Source organism: Teleopsis dalmanni, chromosome 2 (genome assembly GCF_002237135.1).
Source record: "Teleopsis dalmanni isolate 2A chromosome 2, ASM223713v2, whole genome shotgun sequence".
Classification (NCBI taxonomy): domain Eukaryota; kingdom Metazoa; phylum Arthropoda; class Insecta; order Diptera; family Diopsidae; genus Teleopsis; species Teleopsis dalmanni.
The window spans coordinates 120,459,945-120,470,972 of NC_051847.1; the positions used below are offsets into that span (position 1 = coordinate 120,459,945).

Consider the following 11,028-nt stretch of genomic DNA (forward strand, 5'->3'; position numbering starts at 1 on the left):
TTTTACAGTTTTTTGTCTTGCTTGAACTACACTATTTATTATTTATAATTGTTTTTATTTTATCGTCAAAAATATTTAATTTAACATTTTAAACAATTTTCATTAAATATTAAATTAATAATTTAATATTAATCATTTACATTTTTCTTTTTATTTTTAAAAATCGCTTATAACAATTGCTATTTTTAAAACTTCAAATTGATTTCTTAACTTATAAGTGTTCCTTTTTTAATGACCTATTGGATCAGCCTATGGCTACGATTAGGTTCTTGCTTTAGTAATGAGGTCATTGATTTGTACAAAATTTTTAAATAACTTTTACAAATTTAAAATTTTCTTATCACTTCTTTCCACCTTTTTTACCACCGCCGCCACCACTCTTCTGCTCTTGACCTTTCTTGCCACTTGATTTATCAGCCTTATCAGCAGGTCCTTTATTTTTATTTCCAGCTTTATCTGCAGAAACAGCACCACCGCCTTTTTTCTACAAAACAAATTTATTAACAATAAAAAAATTTTAAAGAAGTATTTTATAACTTTTATAATGTTTTAACTGTAGACAAACAGCAGGAAATATGCAAAAAGTTGAATATAAATCATTAAACAAATCGATTAAATGACATTGCACAGGCGACAATCAAAATAACCTGTCACATTACTAAACGGAATAATCAAAAGTAATAGTAAACTAATATTATTATTAATTAGATTATTGTCGTGAATTCGCCCAACAGCCAATACTGCGGCCAGAAGAGTCCTATTGTAAGCAATTCACTTTTATTTACACAAACTCCTTAAAAATTTTTTGAACAAAGTCGAGAACTAAATTTGGAGAAGACCTCTTGATTTGTTCCATATGAAATCAGTTTTTTCTGTGCATTGTTAAAGCTGGAACTTCACAAAGACTATGCATAATATGTGTTTTTTAAATTTCCAAAGGATGGTAGCTAAAGAAAATGTAATAACTAGAAAAATAATTATAAAATTTTTGGCAATGTAATAATAAAACCTTCTAATTTATTAAATCATCTGTCGAATTCAATAGACTTTGATTTTCGGTATTCCAATTTGACAATAAGTAATGAAAATTTACACCATTTTCACAAGGACGTCACTATGCTAAGAATTTTAATAAATTAAGTCTCATCAAGCTGCAGGTGTATTGACAATCATGTCTGAACATCTGGGGACTGGTTTTTTTCTACTTAATATTAGGCACACGTTAGTTGCGAGTCAATAAAGAGAATTATTATAAAGAACTGTGATTTTTATTAATTAGAAAATGCATTCAATTCCAGTCTGACTCATCGTTAGGATTCTACAACCATCTGCATTATTACGCTTCTTCAATGTCAACATTGTAATACTGAACTAGAAAAACCATTCTGGGATATAGTAAATATATTTTTTTTATTAGTACAGTGTTAAATAAATATACATGTATACCTTGAGCTCATTTTGTAATATACGTCGTATGCTCCGTTGGGATATTTTCAGTTCTTTGGCCATTTGATTACCACTACGAAGTGGATTTCGTTTAAGTCGAGCCTTTACTTTTCGTACTATTTCCGGTGATGTTGCTGTTTTTTTTCGTCCACCACCGTAGCGTTTAGCGACACTGCCTGTACTATTATAACGATTTATGGTACGATATACAAACATTTTATTTACATTGAGTTGTTTGAGCTCACGAACAATAGCTGGTTGTGATTTTCCAGCCAAATATAACGCAATCACACCATTGCGTTTGAATTCCATTTCGAATAACTTTTGTTCTATAAAACTTAGGCGCAAAAGCTTGTCGTAGCTACCAGCGCCAAGTTAGCAACTTTACTGGGAAACACAGGGGTGTTATTTACAAAAAAGTTTAAAAAAAGGATATTTATGTTAATATAAACGAATAAATTGAAAAAAAGACATTATTGTTATAGAATTTTTAAAGATCTTTCGATTGGTATACACCAATTAGAAATCTGATGCGAATTTTTCAAACTAGAAGGGAAATAAAAATTGACCAACATCGACTTTTTTTTAAAAAATACATTTATAGAAAATCTATAACTGGTACCATATTGCACATATGTATATCTAATAGAGAATTAATCAAGCTATCAATAGCAAAAAAAATATAAAAGTTGAGTAGTACAATTTTGAGAAATTTGAAGTCAAAGTCAAACTTCAAAATATTTTAAATGCAAAAATTAAAAAAAAAAAGCTCACGAAACAGAGTGAATAAGAACAATTTCAACAACTCAACTTAAATATAAAAATATATTAAAATAAATACTTAAATTAGTGCAGTTACACATAGTATATCACCAAATTTTGTTTATTTTTTCTAATTTGAATTGATCCAAAAATTATTAAAATCGAGTTATTAACAAGAAAGTTATTACTAAAAACTTCTTTCGAAGAATATTTATAAATTTCTTTAACTCAGAGATATTTGTTGCTATTATATTAGGTGTTTTGGCACTTACTTGGCACTAGCGTTGTAGCGAGTTACCAATATAAACAGCTATCATTCGTATGAATTTCACGTAGTTGGCAATATTAGTTTGACAGATATACCTGTGTTAAGTTGGTAGCACTTCGATCGCCTATCCCTGTATATCAATTTGTCAGATTTTTTCTTATTAAAATCCAGTTCTTCAAATTAAACTGCAATGCGAGTGCTGCACTAATAATTCTTCCTAAATAACAATGAATTCCCACTGTTATTCCATTTATAACTGATATTAACTTTTATTATAATTATAATTATTATTATGATAATCCAAACCACAATAGGTATTAAGATTGAGATACGCCATAGGTCCGTTGTGATTCCACTTAGGATTTTACTTTCATCTTCATACTGATTCTTACATCATTAAAATTCCTTTTAACTATTTCGTTTATCCTAATTATCAAAACAAATAAAATGCTGCAAAAACTACTGCGATCATGACGACGTATATATACGTATATGCTGATTTTTAATCCAATCATTTTCCGATAATCCGAACAATAATTTTCATGTTAACCTTTGGTTTCCTTAATTAATTTAATGACACAAATAGAAATAATTTATAACTTGGAGCTTCAGATCACTTGCTGAAGAGTTTAAGACTGGTATATACTGGTTGTGGCCTCTATACTATAATATTATAGCCTGGTCAGTTTTTACAGTTAATAAACAAAAATATTGCACTAAGTGTATATTCTTAATAATCCCTCTCCTTACTTAATTCTTGTACCCGATCACTTTGTTCTTTTAATTGCGTCAGTTTTATCATATCTTTATGTCTTTGCTCAGCATGGATTACAGGCATGGATTACAACAACAATAATATTACGTTTATATTGCACTAATTTCAAGAATTTTTGTGTGCTTCCGACCACAAGTGAGTACGTTTAATACTTTTAAGGCTATATTATTGCATAACGTATTTTTTATCCTATCCACCAATTCAAAAAGTGTGACTTACTAACATTTCGTCTGTAACTGTAAAACACAAATCTTGCTTACATTTGCTCCTCCTCCACCACCACCACCGCCGCTTCCACCACTACTTCCACCACCTCCTTTATTTTTACCCATTTTTATAATTAAATTGAGTACTTTTTTAATAAAAATTAAAAATTATTTGAATACTTCTTAAGTACTTATCGTCTATAAAGCAAGAACCTAACTAAAATATATTACAAAAATATTCATAATTACGAGTATTTTTTAAATACAAGCAACACAAGAGAACATAATATGCTATAGTATATGTATATATAGTATATATACAAAGAGATACATTTAAATATTTGCTAAGAATTGCAATAGGAAAGTGCAGTTTAATGATTAGCTCATTGGTATTCACGGTCAATGTCGATGAGCGCCAAAATGTGGTACAAAATAAAAATAGCCACGGAAGCCAACAGTTGCACTTTTTATTTCATTTGGTGAACAAAATAGAATGAACTTAACAAAGGTGAGTGCGATTATATGTATTTCTTTTATATTTCAGTTTCTCTAAGTTCAGCAAAAGATAATGAATTTGACGCTAGCCAAAATTATTGAAAGTATCACGATGCTAACTTTTTGTTAGTTGACGTGGGTCAACAAAACGGGTTCTGTATACAACTTTCAGAACCGACCTAACTACTCTCCTAAACATCATCAAGCAAGCCTCATTGTAGTTAGCTATTAAATTTGAAAGCAAAATTCACGTCGATCTATTGCCACATTTCACTCCTTAACTTCATTAGTAAGCTGTATTTCATTTCAATGGCAATAGATTTTCATCTCCAGCTCTTCGTAACTTCCAATTGGGATTTCGAATCTTTCAATTGTAAAGTCGGACGATATCATCGAGATAGAGGGTCAGAAATTGAAGATGCTTGTACCTCTTATTGTTAGAATGGTAAAACGAAACTGGATGAAGCATTTCAGAGGAAAGATTATGATATCTGCTAAAGTATCTTCACGCTAGATGTAATAAAAAGTTACCTAATCGCTCGATGTTAGAAGACTTTTAATAAAGTAAAGTTTGGAAAATGGCTGCAAATGGGTCTGCTTTGTATCGACGCAGAGCATTTGTAAAGTCAATTGTGTTTAGGAGTAAAAATCAATTTCAAGTAATTCAGCCTATCGATAAGGCCAATAGCAGAGCCTTCAATTCGAAAATGTAGCCCCTAGGACGGTTGCGATATCCTCCAAGAAAGGCAATTACCAAAATTTTTTGAGGTGTTGGGTTCGATTTTCAAATTTTGTAATACCTGACAAGAGAATTAAGGTGCGAGTTAATTTTGCGCCGATATATAGGCTTAACGTAAATCACTCAATCATAGACAAAACAAATCTGCTCAACGTTACGGGAAGGAATAGGAATGTTAGAAGTAAAACCAATAAAAAGCTAGGGGCCTAATACGGGAATTTTGTGGAACTCTGACAGCTGACGGGAAAGTTTCACGCAGTTTAGAACCTAACAAAACTTGAAAAGTTCTGTTTAATTGTCTACACTACAAAGAGTGGAAAAAGTAGAAAAAAGTCAAGTTGACTGAGTTTGAGTATAAATCAATTCCTCCCTGTAGGCTGAGAGTTGAAAATCCCATCGCAAATATCACTTTTGAAATATTAATATAGTAAAATCGATATAAGATTTACAATTTCATCATAATGATGTTATAATTATACGACCATTATATACAAATGACCTTTCAACACACTATATTGCTCTTTTGTTGTTGTATTTTATGTAAATGTGACCTATATATTGTATACATATGATCTATATGACTGACAAGCTTGATCTTTTTTTAATTAACTTTTAATCTTTTCAATTTTCATTTCTCGAAATACTCATGGAAATATTTGCGGTTTTCATATCTTAAATACATAACTAAACAATATTGAGAAGTGCATATTAATGATTACCACATAGAGCATATATAATTTAAAAGTAAAAGTGTTCATAGCAACAAGTTGATTTAAAAATATCTGAATTTAACAATAGAATTATATTATTTATTACATGAATATTATTTATCATCAATAGAATCAGTTCATAAGCGTCGAGAAAATTCATTGATGCTACGATGCCCTGTAGTACCCAGTTACAGAGCGGGAAGTACGCCACTCTTCTTTCAAGTTGGTACCGATAGGTATAACTTCAACGTTAATATAATAAATCAAAACAGTCTTCTTCTGATGACTTTGAAACTAATTTTTCCAATGCAGTTGGTTTTGTTAATTTTGGTGTTTCTGCCGGTAGTTCTGGCGCTTCTATTTTCTTGGTTTATACTCTTTAGATACTGTAAAAAAGTTATTTATATAAATATGGTTTAAATGAAATATTGAATTTATATATAGAAAACTGAAAAACTTACGTATTGCGGTCTACTCGGTTTTGTGACACGGCCGTTCTTATTGTGAAGGATACTGCCAAAACAGCAAAAATTCAAAAAATTGCTCAAAATTGATTTGAGCTTCGTATCTGAAAAAAATATTAATGAAAAAAATTTAGCTAATTTAGTAAATTATGAAAAAAAAGTTATTTGTTTTATTTTAAAACTATTATACATACGTTAAGATGAACACATATATATAAATACTCATATATACATAATTACTTGCATATGAATGTAACATTTTGATACCGTTCGGCTCCAGCTCTGTTCAACAAATGATCTTAAAAATTTTAAATTTTAAAAATAATGATAATATTAAAAAGGTTGTAATGTATACATACAAAAAAATATTACGTGTTCCGAAACGGTTAGGACATCATTACCAGTATCAATAATGAGTTATGATACAATGATATCAAATGTTGTAGTAAAATACGCATGAAGTGCAAGAATCGACTTTACGTTAAATAAAAACTTGTCAATCAAGGCTTTGAATAATTGTGTGCTGTATGGTTTTATTTGAGGTCAACACCTCAACAACTCCTCTGAAATTATCTACAAACAAATAGGTATTGCACGAACGGTCATTGCAGTAGGCATTAATCGTAATCCTATTTTTGTTTATTGTATGCGACCTTATATGCTACTCACATACATGCATTATTGTATGACGAATAGCCTATAAGAACTCTTTTCTTTTCCATGAAAAATTAATTCTTTTATTTTTTTAACATATTATCCATGTTTTTAATGAAAAAACAATAATCTGTGATAGTGCAATTTCTTACTGATCGTCGTTCAGCATAAAAATATTCTACTATAACAATATATTTATATATAAATTGTATTCCGAACCACTTTTATAATTTTCTATGTTAATTATATGTGAAATTACATAAAAATTTTATATTAAATCACACTTTAATCACTTTATACTCAAATGAATTTTATACTAGCACTATACGTATAATTCAATAATTCGTATTTCATTATAATTTAAAAATTATGCAAAGGAATGCAAAGGAATACATTGAACATACCCTAAATAAAAACACTTCATGCCATTTTGACAGATTGAAAAAGCTGTTTTTGACATATTTACAAAAAAAGGTACACATATGTTTGGTGGTTGCATTTTCTTGAAAACGATGCATCTGTTTTTAGAACTTCTACTTCCCAAAAACTAATTAATCGAAGATTTTTAACTGTTTTTAATGTTTTAAATTTATATTGTAAGGTTTAAAGGCATATTTAACCTTCATGCAACATTTTTTTGGCACATGCCAAAAATCAAATCAATAGATTAGTTGAAAAATCAGCTGTTTAAAATGAGAACAAACGAATTACAACGAATGTAAACACTTTCAAATGGCTCATTCAAAATGAGCCATTTTCGGCCAATATAAACACCATATAATATCCCAGTCGAAATTTGAAAATGTCACACAGACTTTACTCGTACATTTTATTTCAAGTGCAATTTGTGTGATGTCTGAATCAGCTGTTTTGGTTTGAATTTAAATTTTTGTATTGGTTATTTGCGCGGTACTGGTGTTCTCACTAGACTTTACACAAAGCTATTCCATCAAAATCTGTGTAAGGAACGACATTTGGCACTTTATTTGTGTTACGCTCTCAGTTTACTTTACTTGTATTTTACTTGAGTTTTACTACGAGAAGCTCTTGTCTTATATCATAATAATTACTTAAAAAATAAATTACAATTAATTATATATCCACTAAAAGTCGTACGTCGTATTATTTTCAATTTCGTTCCGATTTATCCATGGGAACTTGGTGGACCTAATATTGCAGCCTTTTTATAGTTTACAAAAGAGCTTCTTTATAATATTTTATTTATATATAACTTTTTTTTTCGTACTGTGTATGTAATCTGCTTTTCTCCCTACTGTTTATTTATGCAAAGTATACGAAAAACATTTTATCATAGTATATCAAAAAATATACATAGTTTAAACAAATAAGATGGCAACGCTGTCGTTTTGTTTTGATTTTTTGATGTATACATTTTAAGAAAAGTTTTTGACATTTTATAGTTTTAAAGGATTGAATATAGTTTAAGGAAACACCGTGTTAAATTACAAATATTTTTGTATTGGATATTAAAATGGAAAATAATGAATTCGATATTTCAATTGATATGGAAAAGATTCATTTATATTGTCGCGTATGTCTACAAATGCCGCGAAGTACGGATATATTAGACGTCAATACAGTATACGACGAGGATGAAAATATAACATATAAGGAAGTTTTTAAGATTTGCACAGACATTGATTTATTGGCCGATTTTACACTTCCCTGTAGAGTATGCAAAAGCTGCGGTTTAGAACTGCAAATGGTTTATGATTTTCATAGAAAAATAAAGGAAGCCAAAAGCCTATTGATACATATAAAAAAACAAAATGAAATCGAACAAGGAAATGAAGCCGAGATGACTAGCGATGATGCACCAGTAAATGATATAAATTTAGCTAAAGTTAAAAAAGAACCGATTGATACGGAAGACTTTTCTCAAGACTGTGAAGTTGATCAAATTCAAAATGCGGAAGAATTTAATAGTATGGAAAAGTCTGAAGAAGGTATATATATCAAACGTTTCCATTAATCGTTTAAATGTTATATATTTAATTGTTATTTAATATTACTATAAGGGTTCTAGGATATTAATAAGTTCATAACTGCACATATATTGTGCATGGGCTTTCTAGGTGTTGTTTCACTGCCTTCTTGCTACTATTTTTCTAAAATTAGCAATCTTGTGGAATTAGTCAATATGTACAGTCTATGCGTTGAATGGGCTAATGTTGATATGTGCCAAATTAAATTGGATCGCTCTATTGTTCGTATTCATTACAGTTATACATTGATCAATTATTACTAAATCCAATTTATTGCTATCTTAATTTAGGTTAAGTTGGTTATATCGGCGATCCCAGGGAAATCCACTTAGGCCTATAGGCCCATTTTGCTACCGTGTCTTAGCTTAGAATAGACATTATTATTATTTCATAACTACAGAAATGAATTTATTTAAGAAAAGTAAAATACATATTTACTCCAACTTTACTCCAAATAAATCTGTTATGTTAGTCAGAGCACTCTCATTAAAATCTTCAATTAAAATCATCTTTTCTCTATGGTAACATTGTTTATCTAATAGAAAAAGCTTCAATATGATGTTATTTGGTTGCTTAAATTCTAAACACAAACTAACACTTTTTCATTCAGTACACTGTATTGCATGTAATAGAAATATAACACAGTACACTATATTTAATCATGTATAGTTTTTTTTCGTTTACTGCTTAATACGTTCAAAATTAGTTAACTTAAAAGTTATATAGAATGATTAAAAGAGAACGAGCTCATTGTACTTTTTAGTTGATGGGTTAAATCACCGCAGAGCCTTTATTTTATAAAATATAACATAAATACGGTTTTTGGTATTACTACTTTAATTAAGTATATTTAAAAAAAAAATTTTTCTTATAAGAAATCCAATACAAAAATTAATTAATTCATTCATTTATCAGGGCTCAACATGAATAACAATTCACAAGTATGTCACGGACAAGGAAGGTTTGTGGGCGAACAAAACTTTGATTGATCTCAAATTTACAAAAATTTTTTTACATTATAGAACTAAAATTAGACTGTATAGAACGGAAAGGCAAGAGACGAATCCATATAATGTCGGTAAAGACATTTTTGCAAATTTGAATTGTACTGACCCCGTTTCTAAAAAGATGGCAATAGATGTCCTAAATAAACATGGTTATTTTATCAACTGGATGTTTAATAACCGCAAAAGACACAGGCTTCGAGCATTGATTTACGGAGTTTGGCGATTAGTACGTGTATCCAGAAGTGGTAACATAAGAATCGATACTTTACCCGCATCGAAAATCAAACCTAAAGACTAGAACTGTTCGTATTTGGTTTTATGAATTATTCGGAGAATTCCATTAATCGAATAGTAAACGAAATCTCCTGAGTTGAAAGAAAAATCGGATTTTTTGTAAATCCGGAGTGTTCGAATATCCGGATATTATTCACAGTTCAATTATTCGGAGACTTTTTGAGCAAAAGTTAAAGGAAAGACAAATTCAATCATCCCTAAAAAAATGGGGTTTATTTACGTGATGCACGTCCATTTGCATTTTATGCTCACGGAGTCTCTGAATAACTTCATTGCGAATAATAATCGCAAATCCAGATATTCGAAAACTTCGTATTTACAAAAAATTCGAATTTATTTTTTACTCCGGAGACTTCGTTGCTATCCGACTAACCGGATAATTTCGGTTTTTAAAATATTCGAATATGAACAGCACTACTAAAGACCATAATGCATTATAAAAAAATTCAATTATTCTTATTATTGTATTACTGATAGTATTTAATACAGAAACGAAAAAAATACCAATTTTTTTGACTAAAAAAACTCTGTAATCATGAAATTTTCTGTTATATTATTGAAGGTAAAAAAATAATACTGAATATCATTAACTGGACTAAATAAACATGTCTATGAAATTATAATTATTACATTCTTAAATTTATTATAATTAAAAATTTTGATTGTTCCATTTTAAATAGAGAAGAGAGTAATAGAAAATACTGATACTTGCAGTCCAACAAACCAATAACTGTCTCCAAAAGACCACTACGTATTTGACGGTATCCAAACAGCTATATGGTCAATCCAAAAATTCACTTGATTAAAAATGAATTTGTTTTTAATTGCAATCATCGAATTATTAAATAATAAATACACTTGTTAATTTGCTAACTTTTCTCAGTGTTGTAATGTATGATATACAAACATTATACTAATAATAATAGGAAAAATATATAGTAAATGGCAATAAAAAGTTGATAAACAATAAATTGTAAATTGATAATAGGTCTGTTCCACGAACTACTCGTAGTAAAACTCAAGTAAAGTACAAACTGCAGTGTAACACAAATAAAGTGCCAAATTACGCTCTTCACACAGATTTTCATGGAACAGCTCTATGTAAAGTGAAAGCACCAATGCCGCGCAAATGAACAATTTGAAATTTAAATATTTTTAAAGAGAATAATTTAAGCTTTTTTTTTAAAAATTATATATCAAAA

At 29.2% G+C, this 11,028-nt stretch overlaps 2 protein-coding genes across 3 annotated transcripts; one reads left to right on the forward strand and one right to left on the reverse strand.

Annotated features, from left to right (window-relative positions):
• Positions 1 to 130: 130 nt before the first annotated feature.
• Positions 131 to 3,659, reverse strand: LOC119684620 (putative glycine-rich cell wall structural protein 1). 2 transcript variants are annotated; one of them, XM_038098699.1, is made up of 2 exons: positions 3,512 to 3,659; positions 131 to 484 (listed from the first exon to the last, which is right to left on the reverse strand). In XM_038098699.1, the coding sequence occupies exons 1-2, from the start codon at positions 3,581 to 3,583 to the stop codon at positions 341 to 343; spliced, it is 216 nt and encodes a 71-aa protein (XP_037954627.1). In that variant the 5' UTR covers positions 3,584 to 3,659; the 3' UTR covers positions 131 to 340. The 2 variants fall into 2 exon arrangements, with proteins under 2 accessions (XP_037954627.1, XP_037954626.1); XM_038098698.1 differs by lacking the exon at positions 3,512 to 3,659 and adding an exon at positions 1,447 to 1,894.
• Positions 3,660 to 7,893: 4,234 nt separating this feature from the next.
• LOC119686001 lies at positions 7,894 to 10,358 on the forward strand. Its single transcript, XM_038100444.1, has 3 exons — positions 7,894 to 8,486; positions 9,441 to 9,486; positions 9,548 to 10,358. Exons 1-3 carry the CDS (start codon positions 8,012 to 8,014, stop codon positions 9,828 to 9,830), a joined length of 804 nt encoding a protein of 267 aa, XP_037956372.1. The 5' UTR covers positions 7,894 to 8,011; the 3' UTR covers positions 9,831 to 10,358.
• The last annotated feature ends 670 nt before the right edge of the window (positions 10,359 to 11,028 follow it).